The 15,628-nt window shown below is 40.3% G+C and overlaps 1 protein-coding gene across 5 annotated transcripts in view; it reads right to left on the bottom strand.

Moving 5' to 3' along the window:
- INVS (inversin) overlaps window positions 1-15,628 on the bottom strand; it is a 144,542-nt gene that overhangs the window by 50,886 nt on the left and 78,028 nt on the right. For 2 of the 5 annotated variants that reach the window (XM_075560221.1, XM_075560222.1), the window contains exons 4-7: window positions 10,872-11,045; window positions 7,696-7,863; window positions 4,588-4,768; window positions 1,823-1,932 (exon numbers count right to left, since the gene is read on the bottom strand). In XM_075560221.1, the coding sequence (XP_075416336.1) occupies window positions 1,823-1,932; window positions 4,588-4,768; window positions 7,696-7,863; window positions 10,872-11,045 (633 nt within the window). Of the gene's footprint in view, window positions 1-1,822; window positions 1,933-4,587; window positions 4,769-7,695; window positions 7,864-10,871; window positions 11,046-11,606; window positions 11,774-13,633; window positions 13,780-15,628 lie in introns of all 5 variants that reach the window. The other 3 variants (XM_075560225.1, XM_075560226.1, XM_075560223.1) reach the window with 3 other exon arrangements.

Below are 15,628 nucleotides of genomic sequence, written 5' to 3'. Positions count from 1 at the left end.
GATCATGAGGTGCTGAAGAGATCAGTTATCAGACATCAAAGAACAAAAAATCATATCATTGTGTGCTCACCTCCCCAATATGATCGCTGAAGACAAATGGGTGCATAAGCAAATGTGGTGAAGATAGCTGATGATGCCTGGCTATCAAAAGATATATCATCTGGGGTCTTAAAGGCTTGAGGGTAAACAAGTGACTATCTAGCTTAGAAACAACAAAAGCACACCAGCCTGTGTGATCATGAGGTATCGAAGGGATCAGGTATCAGGCATCAAAGAACAAAAAATCAAATCATTGTGAATGAGGGGAGTGTGGAGTAGGGATCCAAAGCCCATGTGTAGGCAACTGGAAATCTCCTTAGAGAAGGGTTATGGGGAGGAGATGAGCTAGTCAGGGTGCAGTGTAGCAACGATGAAAAATACAACTTTCCTCTAGTTCTTTAATGCTTCCTTCCCTCCCCTCCCTACTACGTGATCCAATTCTACCTTACAAATCCGGCTGGACCAGAGGATGTACACTGGTACAGATAGGAACTGGAAACACAGGGCATCCGGGGCAGATGATCCCTTCAGGACCAGTGGTGAGGGTGTCGATACCGGGAGGGTGGAGGGAAGGTTGGGGAGAAAGGGGGAACTAATTACAAGGATCTACACAGAACCTCCTTCCTGAAGGACGGACAACAAAGGGGTGGGTGAAGGGAGATGTCGGACAGTGTAAGATTTGACAAAATAATAATTTATAAATTATCAAGGGTTCATGAGGGAGAGGGGAGAAGGGAGGGAGGGCGAAAAATGAGGCGCTGATGCCAGGGGCTTAAGTGAAGAGCAAATGTTTTGAGAATAATGAGGGCAACGAATGTACAAGTGTGTTTTACACAACTGATGTATGTGTGGATCATGATAAGAGTTGTATGAGCCTCCAATAAAATAATTAAAAAAAAGAAAGACAGTGAAGCCGAGAGAGAAGCAATCACGTAGTCAAGTTCATGAGCTCCGCCGGTAGTAAGGAAGGGCTCTGCGACCGGTTCTGGCCCGTGGATTAGGAGACACAGTGGTGTTCAGACACATCGAAGGAGTGTGCCCTTCCTCTGCTGGGCCTACTGTGGAGGGCTCAGGTTCCACAGGCTGCATCTATCTCTTCAACACTGGACAGAAGACAGCTTCCTGGGACCCACAGCCAACTTTGCATGAGTGAAAAAATAAATGTCTCTGTATCACACTAAAAAAATAAAAGAGTGTAGGAGGCCCCAATAAAAATATTTAATTTAAAAAGGAAAGAATAAATTAAGACGGAGGGAGGTTATAAAACTTGTGCAAGGCCACACAGCTAGCAAGCAGCAAAGTCAAAATTCCAAAGCCTTGCCTCCCTGCCTCAGGACAAGACTGATTTCTGAGCACAAAGATATCCTTAGTGTTACAAAGTAACGGAAACGAACCAGACTTACGTAGAGCTCCATGTGGCGCCCAACATTAGGATAAGATTGCATCAAACTTCACGTGACTAAGAACTTTGCAAAAACTCAGACCATCACTTACACCAAGGCCAGAGTAATCCACATGAACACATTGTTACAAGGTAAGTGCTATCTAAACACACACAAGTGAGGGCATTAAAGCAGGTGAAATTTAAATCAGGTTGATTCCCCACGGTGCTATTGCACTGCACAGTCTTGCAAGATGCGGCAAAGGGGAGACACAGTGTGAAGGGGACATGGGCATTCTCTATATTATTTCTGACAATTTCATGTAAATCTAAATTTCATTGTACAAACGTATCAAAGTGAACAGGAAATAAGAAAATAGATAACTGAAGCACTTTACTCACTGCAAAATTACTCTGAGCTGCATAGTGCAAGGGCGTTGCTCCTTGGCTGTCAGATGGAATCGTTCCAGACTTGTTTCTCTCTAAAAGGAGATGGACAATCTGTGCATGGCCTGAATGAAAGCAGACACAACCAGGTATTATATTGCACAAACAAATTCACTAAAGTCATCAGCCACTTTAGGGAGAGGGACTAGAACAATCCCTGGCACAAAGTGCACTCCTCAACGTGGTACCCGAATAGTAATGCTCAGTGCTCTCTTCTGACCTCTCTCAAATGCTCCGATAGGAGGAAGAAGACGGAAACTCAGAGCACTAAACCCTGAATGCTTCACTCCGCAAGGAGATGCCGTTGACTGTATTTGTCAGACTGAGAAAGAGACAACCACCTGTAGTCAGTGTCTACTCACCGCATGACCACAGTTAGAGGGACCAGCTAACCAGACCAAGTGCCTAGCTAGCTGTTCTCTTCTCCTTTCAGGCACTTCTCTAGAAGGTGGGCCAACTACATACAATGCAATCTTTCCTCTTTCTGAGCCCTCTTATCCATGCTTCTAACCTCTCTTCTGCAGTCTTTTAACATCCAGGCAGAGATTTCAAATCCCAGAAAACAAGGGGTCAAGATGATGAGGTGGCTGTAGGGACAACACACTCTGCACTGAGTTCTGGAGACCCAGGCCCCGGCAAGTGGAGAGCTGTTGTACAGACCACCAAGGAATTTAGAAAAACCTTGCAATGGTACAGACAGAAAACCCGAGTTTTGTACAGGCTATTGCTTCAGCCAGAGCCTGGCGGTGTTGCGGTTATGTGTTAATGTGAACCTCAAAGGTCCGCAGTTCAAAACCCCAAGCCACTCCTGGGGAGAAATAAACAAACAAATGTTCTTCTGTTCGTTGTCCCTGTCAAATGCGATTTTCTACGTGGAGAAGCCAGGAGTTATGAAGACAGTAACTGAGATAATGATTACTTGGGGCACGAAAGGGGACGGTGGGGAACATGGGACGTCAACACCAGCAAGAAAATGTACACGCCGCAAGAAAATGTTCCAGTCGATTGTGGTGTTGACTGCGCGTGGTTGAATTATCGAATTGCGTGTGTGCTCAATAAAACTAATTAACAAGAGAAAAATGTTCCTATGAATAAAATTTTAAAGTCTCTGGATGTTAAACACAAATCATCCATATTTTCAGTATAGGAAAATAGCATATATAGACTACACATAACTTTTGAGTACCCAGTTGTCCAAAAAGTGGAACCGAATCCCTTGCTGTTTGGTAGGTAACACTAACATGAAAAGAACAAAAACCAGCTTCCTATGTAATCACTGGTCAGTGTTTCCAGTACACGAGGAAAGTAGTGATTAGACATGAAAATGACCGTTCTTTCAATCTGCCACCCCACAAGGTCATGGTTTTGATATGTTTTGGTATAATAAATATAAATCATTTAGCGAAGCAGCACAGCAAATGGCACGAAAGACATATAGCATTAGCATAATAGTAAGCAGAGAGAAATAGAAATCAATTAAAGATAACCTTAGAGAAAGTAAAATATCCTTTATGAGACACTCACAAACGATTACTAAGGTCAGGGAAAAAAACATACCACATCTGCTTGTGTATATGCCGAGTTTTCCAGCACATTTTTAATGCAGCATTTGTGGTAAAATTAGGTGCCTGGGCTGACAGTCGGGTCAGCTTATACTCGAGTATATAGGGTTTCCTTTTCTAACAGGGATCACAAAATTAGAAACATACAGATACATACCATCGGTCATCTAAAAAAGCAGACCTCCAAAAGGTTAGGGCAAAGGCAGTACATGGACATATAAAGAAAAAAATCAAATATCATGGGATTGATGCAAACATAGAGATTAAAATCCCATAGGATCCAGCAATCCCTCTGTTGAGTATATATCTTACAGAAGTACGAGTCATAACCGGAACAGACACATGAACACCCTGTTCACAATAGCAGGAAGATGGAACCAGTCTGAATGCCTATCTGTAGAAGATTGGGGAAAGAAACTGATGCATACATACCATGGAAGATTAGGCACAGCTGAAGAACAGTGATTAAACCATGAAGCACCTCATGGCAAGGATGGAGTAGGGGGTAATTATGCTGAGTGAAGTTAGCCAATCACAAAGGACAAATATTATTTGAGACTGTTATCAGGGGAAACAATGCACCCAGATAAGGAGATTGTTACCAAATAGAACAGGCTTTGGCGTTTGCTGTGAGAGGAAGGGGGAGCAAAAGGGAAGATCAAGCAATGGATTAGCTGTTGATGGGTCTTAACTTGGGTGAAGTGGAAGACAGTGGTCCACAAGAGGGATTTGATTGGCGGGGTAAACTGCTAGATACAAAGTTGATGATCTGAATTATAAATCTCACCTATTGGCAATTTACAATTTAAAAATTAACTTTTTAAAAATCCCATCTGCCAAGAAATAAAAGCATTTAAATGTGAAAGATGGTTACTTGACATTTACATTTTGTCAATGAATATGCATTCTGTTTATAATAAAGATTACAAAATAAGGTGTGATGGTGAAATTAAAATGAGTCAATAATAGAGGATAAATTTATATTGTAAAATTTAAGCACACAGAAGAGAGATGTAGGTATAAAACTGCCACATGCTGATTCAAAATTAAGGCATGGAGCAGGAGGCAGGAGGCACTAGGGAAGAGACGGTAGAGACACTGTCCTGTCTCCCCCACAGTGCTTCTTACCGTGGACCCTGAATTCAGTAACTAACCCACCTAGTAGCGCTGCCCAGTGAAGTGGGGTTCTAAAGAGGTTGTCATAAGAAGTTATGGTGCAGCTTTCATAGGAGGTCAGTACATCAACCACGGCCACATTGCCATCAGCGACTGCAAAGTGAAGAGGCGTTCGACCCTCGTAGTCTTGCCAGTTCAGTAAAGACTCTGTAGGCGCAGCATCCTATATTTTAAGGAACCAGAGACATCAGACACATGAAATACTCCAAAAAAATCACCTTTGACCTATGTATGAACTAGGCAAATTTCTAAACCATACCTTTACAAGCTTTCTCTGTACAAGTACAAAGTGAAAAATGTCATCCCCAAAGTTAATGACCCAATGGATAGAACAGGCATCAAGTTCAACTCAGTTGCAGAAAGAATTAAAAAACTGAAAGAGAGATCTAAAGTAATTGGTCAGCATGTAGCACAGAGAAACAGGAGATGAAAACATCAGAGAAGTTGTGTGGCATGGAGGGTAAAATGCACCATTGGACACTTTAGAAAGGAGGAGGGAGAGGGCACAGTTAGAGCAGCAATGGTTATACATTTCTCAGGACTGAGATAAGGTAATCAGATTGGATAACAAGCAAGTTTAAGGCCTCCCCCTAACTCCCCCCCCCACATACATATCTAAACACATTGTAGCAAAAGTGGAGGATGCCAAAGAGGAGAGTTTTAAAGTAGCCAGACAGAAAAGATACAAGTTTTATTTCAGGCTGAAAAATTGGAAAATAGAAAACTTGAGAGCAACAAAGAAAGGGACAGGTTTTTTGTTTTGTTTCTTATGGAGAGGTTTTTTCCAGAGCAGGGATGACACACAGACATTTTCACCAATTACAAACATAGGGACTTTATCATCAGTAGATCTGCATTAGAGGAAAGCTTAAAAATGTATCTCAGGAGATAAGATAATAACTTTTCAGATTCAAGAAAGGATACGAAGCAAAAATATTAGCATGTAAGTAAAAATAATCATTCTATGGATAAAATGTTACTTTAAAAAGCCTAATTTGTCTGTTAAAAGTAAATGGAACTAAATAGTCCATGTAAGTTGGGAGTTCAGGAATAATTAGAAAAATCTCAACAACAAAAAATAAAAATCTCAACAAATCTGATAAACATAAAAAGCACATAAATATCAATTGTATTTCTACAGACCCACAGGAATCCGTTAAATATACATTCTAAACGTATTGCCTTCAAGCATATGCCAGCCCTTAGCCACCCTTACACAACAGTAGAACTGTCCCATGGGGCTGCTCGGGCTATAAACCCTTGTGGAATTGGACGGGCACAGCTTTCTCCCACGGTGCAGCCGGGGGTCCGAGCCACTGATCTTTCAGTGAGCACCTGTGTTGTTAATTACTGTGCTACCGGGACTCCTACACCCAAAGGTAAGCCTTCTTTTCTGTCACTGTTGCCAGGGGCTGTTGACTTGGTTCCGGATTATGGTGAGGTGACCTCACGGATCCCACACAGCGGAACACTGCTCCGTCCTGTGCCATCCTCAGAATTATGGCTGTTTCCATTCCTCCCATTACCGTTCTTCTCTCTAGATGACCCTCCACTTTACTAATAAGCATGACGTTCTTTTCCGGGACGACATCTTGCTGATAACATGTCCCAAGCACAGTGAGTCCATGGTACAGTCAACATTATCATTCAAAGATATCAATTTTTCTTCATTCATTGTCCAAGTTTCTCATGCATATGAGGTGACTGAAAGGACCCTGGCTTGGGGGCAAATTCACCTTAATTCAGAGTGATATCTTTGCTCTTGCATGCTTTAAAGAGGCCTCATGCAATCGGTTGTTGTTTGATTGCGTGACTGCTTTTTGATCATGGGTCCCAAAATAAAGCTCTTACCCACATCGTTTCTTCATTTATTATGATGTCATCGGTCCAGGTATGAGACTTTCTGTTTGATTTTTGTTAAAGTGTCCTCCATTACTAAGGCTGTTGTTTTTAAATCTTAATCAGTGTTTTCCTATCCGTTTCATTTTTTGCAAGCAAGGTTGTGCCCTGTGCACAGCACAGCCGTCAGCGAGGCTTTCTCCAACCTGATGGCAAGCTCTCCCTACAGCCCAGATTCTTGGATTCCTTGTTCAGCAGACATATTGGATGCTTCTGAGGAATTCGCCACATAAAACCGGAAACTTAGTTGCTAAAGTAGACAGGCAGCGAGAAAGAGCAACTCCGATGAGACGATTCACACGGGTCTGCAATAATGGACTTGCAGGGAGTGCACAGGGCTTGGTTCCATTGCACATAAGGTTGCCTATGAGTTGGAGCCGACGCCACGGCACCTCCCGACAACAACATGCTGACTGAGTACGTGTGGTGAACGCACGCGTTCCCGATGCACCCCTTCTCTAACTGTACACCACACAGCAGCCCCTTGTTTTGTGTGATGTATGGGTTCTGCATGACCGCAATGCAATGTTCCGGAATTCCAATTCTTTACAATGATAATCCATAATTTGTTATGATCCACAGAGTTTAATGCTTTTGCATAAACTGTAGCTGTAGGTAAGCGTCTTTCTGATATTCTGTTTCAGCCAATATCTATGTGGTCTGGCAGTGCTATCTTTTGTTCCACGTCCTTTTCTGAATTAGGCTTGAATTTTCTGGAAGTTTCCTGTTGATGTACTGCTTCAACCATTTTCAATGATCATCAGCAAAATTTTACTTATATGTGATATTAATGATGTTTTCGAGTCACTGGGGAGTACATGAGTATCCATTGTTTCCTTATTCTTTGTATCTTGAACGCATTTTACAAATACCCATTTGCATCTATTCACCACTATGCACAAAGCACAGAAGGAAGCCAGGGAGTGACAAACATAACTTCTGGACAGTCATGGATGGAAAACAGGAATGGGTATGGCATGGGGGAGAGAATACGCTTGAAAAGCGGTTCATAAAAAATCCCTATAAGATCTTAAACAGTCGTATTTAACATGTTCTATTCCTTCAGTGACAGGTTTGGGTATTTGTTAAATGATTTTGCTTGATAATTTGCCTGCAAGCCATATAGATACTCTTGTATAGATTATTTCATAATAAAAATATTTTTTCACAGGCTGAGCAGGTTTGACTCACCAGAATGCACCTCACTGTGTGAGCAGCACTGGGGTCTGTATGGTTGGCTGCCCAGTGGAGTGGAGTCTTGCCTTCAACATCAGGAATACCAACGTTGGAATCATGCTTGATCAGTAGCTTCACATGCTCAGGGTTATTGTAGTAGGCACTCCAGTGCAGAGCTGTTTGCTGGAAAATCAAGAGGTTTTCAAACAATAGCAACAACTCATATTTCTTAGGCTTTCACTGTGGGACAGCCATTGTTCTAAGAGTTTTATTAAAAAAAATTTTTTTAATCATGTGGTAATCCTGACATCTCTGGAAGATTGGTTATCTTAACTTCCATGTGGTTGATCAGGAAACTGGGACACAAAGAAGCACAGTAACCTGGCCAAGGACATAAAGTTAGTAAGATATTAAGCCAGGCAGTCTGACTCCACAAGCCGACCACTTCAGACAGCACGGCAGGCTTTAAGGGGTTATCAGGTGCTAAGAAATTAGGGTAGTAGGAAAGAGAAAGGCAGCTCAGAGCTTATAACTGTCCAGTAAGTAAGCGATGAGCACATCTGGTCATTGCCAAGGAGCTTAAGCATTTGATAGAATGGTTTGAATTTTAACATCTATGGAAAAGAAGAGAATTGGGAATCCATTCCTTATAACAATAGGTAAATTTAAATTTGGCTAGAATTTTACAGGATAATATTTTAGCCCTGGCTGATTTCAAAATAGATCATTTTGAAAACACAATAGTACTTGCTTTATTTTAGATAAAGTTAAAAATGGACACCATGAACTTGTTGAAGCTGTTTTTAAATCTCTTTGTCCATTCTCATGAAAAGATCTATGGAGGATGAGTTTCCCTAATCAGAGACTTATTAAGAAAAAATTAAGAAACTGCTTAGACAGACTTTGTTTCTCATAAGCAGCATTGTAATCAATGTAATCTAGAATTAGATAATTTAACAAGCATGAAGAAAATTCATTTTTCATTCTAAAAACTTTATATGTTACATGTGATATTAGTCAAAGGGTGCCTATAAGAACTTAATATATTCATTATTTAACTCATTGCTTTCTTGTTTCTTGACAATTACAGAAAAAAACCATAAGTACAATAGAAATAATCAGTTGTCTCTAAGGACATCTATTAGAAATGTGCACATTTTATAATTCTTACATTTGTTCTGATTAAATGTCTGAAATACAATTGTATGTCTATTACATTTTATAGTAAAAAGTGAGGGCATATATTTTCTGCACTTTTTCTAGTAATTCATTCTTAATGTGTGTTATAAGATTATTGGTCTGCTTCTTGGAAACGGAACACATTCAGTAATGGAGAGACTGGAAAGCATTGCTGGAGGTTTCATGTCTCAGTCTTCTATCTCTGAGCTCAATGAAGTTCTTGAATTTTCCAGCTTAAGGAAAAAAGTGTAATATCTTAATATCTACAGCCCAACCTGCAACTCTTTTAAGAAGCTTATGTTCCATCTTGAGTTATATCTATTTGCGTATTTGCTTTATATTTTCTATTAGATTCATGCCAGCATGTTCACATACATATATGGTTCTGATCACTAATTTCATTTCTCAAACATACTCTGAAACAGGGGCTGGCAAACAATGGCCCCCAAGTCACATCTGGCAGATGGCCTGTTGTGGCCAGGTTTCATTTGAACTCTGTCATGGCCATTTATTTACATGTTACCTAAGGCTGTCTGCCTCCTACACTGGCAGGACCGCATAGCTGTGACATAGGCGGGGCAGCCTGCAAAACGGAAACATTCCATTTCATAGCTAGTCCTTCACAGGGAAAGTCAGCTGACGCTCCAATCTCAAAGAAGATGTGTCCTTTGTTTCTACATACAAATATGGCATTTTGAGTTTTCCAAGCTGAAAACCAGAGGTGAGCACTCAAGTCTGTGGCTAATTCAGGCAGGTGATTCAGAACTGCTATTGAACTGACTGAACAACAGTGCCTCTGTTGATAAGGGAAGAGGCTCCTAGGCGCTTCCTCGGGTTTTCTATGTTCTCTAACAAGGAATAATACAACCAGTTCGGCCTTATTCCTGTTCTTCTAATTAAATTTAAAGCAATTAATGGCACTGAATTCAGCAACTGTGGAATCTGCTACGCTGGGGCCCCGTCCTTGCCACTGGGGTCCTCTTGATGTGCAGGTGACTAACGTGAGGCAACTCTTTGTTGCCGGCATTCTGAGTGCCTTCCAGCCTGAGGAGCTCTTCTTCTGGCCCTGTGCCAGACACTGTTCTGTGCTTTTTACAAAGGGTTAAAAGCTGACCAGTTTTCTTAGAAGCAGATCACCAGCTCCTTCTTCCTGGTCTGTCTCCTCCTAGAAGCTCTGCAGAAACCAAGGCTGACCCTACTGCTACCTGAGACGCCAGGGGCTACGTTCCAGTGGGCACCAATGTACCAAGAAAGGCATCAACGTACAACACACTGATAGATGAGTCGTAGCTTTGTTACATATTTTATATTTATTGTGTCAGTTAATCGTTAATCTTATTTTTCCCTTTTTTGCATATGAGAAAATTAAGTAATTTTCCTAAAATCAAAACTAGTAAGTGGTAGCTTCTGTTCTGAAACCCAAAGAATTTGATGCAGAAGGCCAGATCACTCTGTATAATAAGTTCCCTTGGCCATTAGACCACTTTATACCTAATCATCACTTGTAACTACCCAAACCCGGCCACTGCCATGGAGTCGATTCTTACTCAGAGTAGCCCTGTAAGACAGTGTGCAACTGCTCCCTACGGGTTCCGAGACCGTAAATCTTTGTGAGAGCGGATAGCCGCATCTTTCTCCCGTGGAGCAGTGGGGGAGCTGAGACTTAAACCCACTGTGCTACCAGAGCTCCTTCATCACAATTAGCTACCATGTATTAGGCTTTGGGGTCTGAAGACCTGTATTTGAATTCTAACTCTGCCACTTAGATCTTGATACAATGATAGCCTTCCATCTGTGAAAAAGTAGGTGAAATGACCTCGCCTACAGTATGAGGATAAATGATAGCATTTAAATAAGATTTGTTCCCACAGTGTGTGAAGACTTAGATACATTGTTCTGGCAGCTACGTAGGTGGGAATTTAGGCTTTCTTCCTGGAGGTTTCACATTATTAAAGGAAGCAAATAAAATTTTCCTTCTTCTCTTATTTGCCTTCAACTTGACAACCCATCACCTTGTTTTTATCCTGTGTATCCACTTCTCCTGGTGCCATGAACTTGAGCAGAAGCGCCAGACACTTGGGGCTCCTGTGCCGGGTGGTTAAGTGCAAAGGAGTCATGTCTTCGAGGTCCTTTCGCATCCAGTTTGCTCTGCGTGCGAGTAAGAGTTTCATGAAGCGGTCATTTCCCTAAACAAAAGGTCACAGTAAGAAGACATTTACTTGGGGGCAAAACAAGCAAGCAGACAAAACTTTAAAATACTTCACATCTTTAAGTTTTCTTCTAGAGCAATTATATATGGAGAACTAATTATTATTAATTACATATGGATAAATTAATAAAAGGAAGAATACTTACAATTTAGCATTTGTCAATCATTTTATTTTTGTATGCTTTCAACCATTTTTACATATATGTAGTTTATACAGTATATAATATTTATTATGTATAATAGTAGACATTTCCTTGAGTTAAAGCAACATGTTTAACTATTCTATTGTTCAGTATTTAGAATGTTACTAATATTTTGCTTTTATAAAATATGCAGGAATTTACTTCTTTCATCACATAGCTCAAAATCTTTTCATGCAAATGAATGATCAGGAACTAAATAACTGATCAAATGAGACTGAAGATGTTAGTTTCTGATGTATTTTCCAAATTGCTACATGTTGGCAGTAATGTGTGAATATGTTAGTTCTAGCAATTCTGACCAATATCCCACCCACTGCCACTGAGTCAATTCCAACCTGCAGCGACCCCCGAGGACAAAGGTGCTCTGCCAAGGTGGGTTCCTGCAGCCTTGACTCTCCTGGAGCAGACGGTCTCACTGCTGTCCCTCGGATGGCTCACAGGCCCCAATTGATGACCCCGGAGTTAGCCGCCCAACGTGTAACCCGCTAGGGCACCAGGGCTTCTGATGAAAAAAAAACAAAACCCACTGCAGCGAGTCAATTCCAACTCATGGGGACCTTACACGGGGCTTCTGAGGGTGTGGTTTTTTTGAGTTTGTTTTTTTTATTTTTTTTTAACAATTTATTGGGGCTCATACAATTCTTTTTTTTTTTTTTACTTTGATTACTTAATTTTTTTAAATTTTATTTTAACAATTTATTGGGGCTGATACAATTCTTTTCACAGTTCATACATATACATACATCAATTGTATAAAGCACATCTGTATAGTCTTTGCCCTAATCATTTTTTTCTCTTTTCTTCTTTTATATTTTATTAGGGACTCAAACAACTCTTACCACAATCCATACATATACATACATCAATTGTATAAAGCACATCCATACATTCCCTGCCCCAATCATTCTCAAAGCATTTGCTCTCCACTTAAGCCCCTTGCATCAGGTCCTCGAGTTTGTTTTTTTTAATTAGGACATTTGCTGGTTCTCTTACATCAGGATCAGCCAACAGTAAGAATACAGCCATTGGTCTCCCCAGCTAGCAGCCACATCTTTTCCCAGTTTCAGCCTCTCAGTCATGTGGTCCCTAGTCGATGCCTCCATGGGCCAGCCAGGCAGCCTAGAGGGTGTACAGTTTATGGGGCAGACAGCCTCTTTCTCCTGAGAAGCATCTGGTTGGTTGACCTGGTGGTTAGCAGTCCGACACGAGCCGCACAGACGCCAGAGCAACTATTCTCATGTCGTTCAAAGCATGAGAGTCCTGTGAGATGGAGATGCTGAACCCTACTGACGAGTGAGGGTGCTGGGAGTCAAATGAGCATGTGACTGGTATTTTTTTGAAGAGTGATGTAGGTATAACTTTTAAATATAACAGCTGCATTGACATATAATTCATGTATCATATAATTCAACATAAGTATATTAAAGAGAGTTGCGCATTTACCACCCCAATCAATTTGAGAAGAATTTCTTCATTCTTGTACCTGTTAGTAGTATAGCAATCCATTTCCTCCCAACTTCCTTTGCCATAACCCTCAGAAACTATTCATCTTGTGTTGTCTCTTAGATGTACCGATACTAAATTGCATATAAAGAAAAGCATTCAAGTTTTTAAAAAGGAAGCAAACCAACAATTAAAACAAAATAAAACACAGAAGAATCTCAATACCAAAAAACTGGCAGAATGTACTAAGAACTGGAACAAGTTGAAAACAGGTTAAAAGGAAAAACCAATGGTAAGATGTTAAAATTTACCCTAAGTATAGCTGTAGTAATCCACATTCCAATTCACTCTGTCTGGGGCAAGAGTATTCATATACTTGGTCAATGGACCCCGGGAATTCAATGGTGACTTTGTTCATGAGGAGGCTCACTGTCATCTAAAGCCTTTTGCAAACTAGGTGTTCAGAATTTAAACTTTGATACAGTCTCTCCCTTTGGTCTTGGATCTTATTTATATGAGTGGATTTTGAACTCACACTTAATCATGAACCCTAAGAAAAAATTAGATTAGGGTTCATGATTAAGTTATAATAAGAAGAACAATTGGATTACCCCTGCTCAATAATTGCCTTCATGAAGAGAGAGACTGCTGAAGACATGGGTGCTATAGCAAAGTGTGGTGAAGAAATCAGCCGGCGCCTGGCTATCAAAGAATAACTTCACATTAGTTACGGAGCACTTTTCCACTTCAGAGCTTTCATCACGTTGCTCCAAGTACCTCAGAAGTGCTTTACAACAGCGTTTCCCCAGCTGGCCCACTCGGTGTCCCTTAGTCCCAGGTTCCTTGTTTCCTCCCAGAGAGGCTCTCTTCGACTACCTTGCCTAGGCACAACTGACTTTGCTAATCTTTACTCTAGTACCTTTTCATTTCTTTGACAGGGCTCTTCTGAATTTGTAGTCACATATATTTTTCTTCGTCTCCCCTTACTGTAATCTTCCTCACAAATTATATGCTCCATAGAGGCTGAGACTATGTTTCCGTGACTACTGTGTTTGGGTACAGGTCCTGGAACAAAGCAGGTGTTTAGTAAGTACTACTTAAATAACTAAGTGAATAAGAGGAAATAAAATATCTGCCGCCCAATCTTGTTTTCCTTAAAAATATTTTACAGTTATGATACAAGATCACAAAGTTAAGGATCTTAATTTTCACATATCTGGCATTAGATTATGCTTAATTATTAATGTTCCGTGTAGCTGAACCTTATTCACAGTATAGTCTATCTGGATGGCTCGGTCCGTCAACCATCAGCGTGAGAAGGATAAAATCTCCTCCAGGGGGCACTCTTCTCCAAGTCGCTTGCCGTCTTTACTTTGCAACTGGAGAACGGGTCCAGGAAAAAGCAAATCCATGTGGCAGCTTACACAGAAAAATAAGGTTTGACCTTTCTGAGCATAACATTTCAAACATCGCAGAATAATTCATCATGACCTTTGCAGATGTTCAATCAGACACTCATGTGGATTCAGAAATCAGAGGGAAAGAAAAGAAGGGAGGTAATCGCTGGGTTACAGACACCGCGCCTGGCAAACTCACACTGGACTCTGTCTACACAAACCCCGGTACAGCCCCATGATCATATTCACGCCTGCCTTCATTCAACAAATGCTCGTGGACCTTGCTGTGAAGCAGGTGGTAGAACAATGTTTGCATTTCATTTCACTTATGACAAAATTCCTTGATATCAATTTCATCTTTGCTTCTTGAGCAAGTATCATAGAAAAAACTTTAACAATTTCATCTACTGTGCTTCTCTGTCCTCATCCAAAGAAGGTGGATAATAATGCCAATGATTATCATGCATGGCCCTGGGGAAGACAGATTCAGGCATACTTTGTATTGTTCTTCACTTTATTGCACTTCGCAGATACTGTGCGTTTTACACCTGGAAGGTCTATGGCAACCTTGCGTTAAGCAAGGTGATTGTCATCATTTTCCCAACAGCATATACTCACTTCGTGTCTCCGTGTCACATTTTTGTAATTCTTACAGTATTTCCTTAATTTAATCACATTTTCCTTAATTTAATTGCATACATAATAAACTATAATATTTTGTAAACATATATGCACTAGGAAGCCAAGAAATGCATGGGACTCACTTTGTTGTGATGTTTGCTTTATTTATTCAGGTCTCGACCCAAACCCACAACATTGCTAAAGTATGCCTGTAATATTTGTAAAGTAATAAAATAGCACTCAAACAAGTGCCTGGCTAGTACTATTATAACTAGTTTTCCAATGTATAAAACGAAGCACAGGTGCGTTGGAAGGGTAAAATTGGCCCACAGAGAGGGTGTGCATCCGGCATGAGCTCACTGCACATAGTTTATCCAGAAATTAAGGGGAGAATCAAGATTAGGGGCAGGTAAAAAATAAAAATAGTTAAAATATTATAAATATTATTTTTTAACATTCAGAAATATATATACTCTACTTAAAGAAATGATTGGACATAATCAATAGGAATTTAACTGGAACCTTGGGGTGTTTATAGCAATGTGATCAGGTCAGTTTCTATTACTCTAAGGGACAGAGATCCATTAGGCATAATATATGATGGCTGGATCTGGGGACAATATTATTCACATAGACCAAGGTCAATTTCTTTCACCTCATGACAATATTGTCACCATATAACTATAACTACATATATATAATAACATGCATATGTAAGGTAGGCATTCTGTTAAATTTCATTCTACCTTCTACTCATATTACTTACTGGAGGATACATTACTAATAAGTGAAATGCTAAGAATAGAAACATAGTTTATTGTTATTAACTCGAGTGATATCTATATAATTTTTCTATATGAGCTATCAAAGCAGTTGATAAATTAATCTTTAGAGGC

The sequence above is a fragment of the Tenrec ecaudatus genome, chromosome 10, assembly GCF_050624435.1.
Source record: "Tenrec ecaudatus isolate mTenEca1 chromosome 10, mTenEca1.hap1, whole genome shotgun sequence".
NCBI lineage: Eukaryota > Metazoa > Chordata > Mammalia > Afrosoricida > Tenrecidae > Tenrec > Tenrec ecaudatus.
Note: the sequence above shows the minus strand (reverse complement) of the source record. Positions and strands in the feature narration are given on the sequence as shown.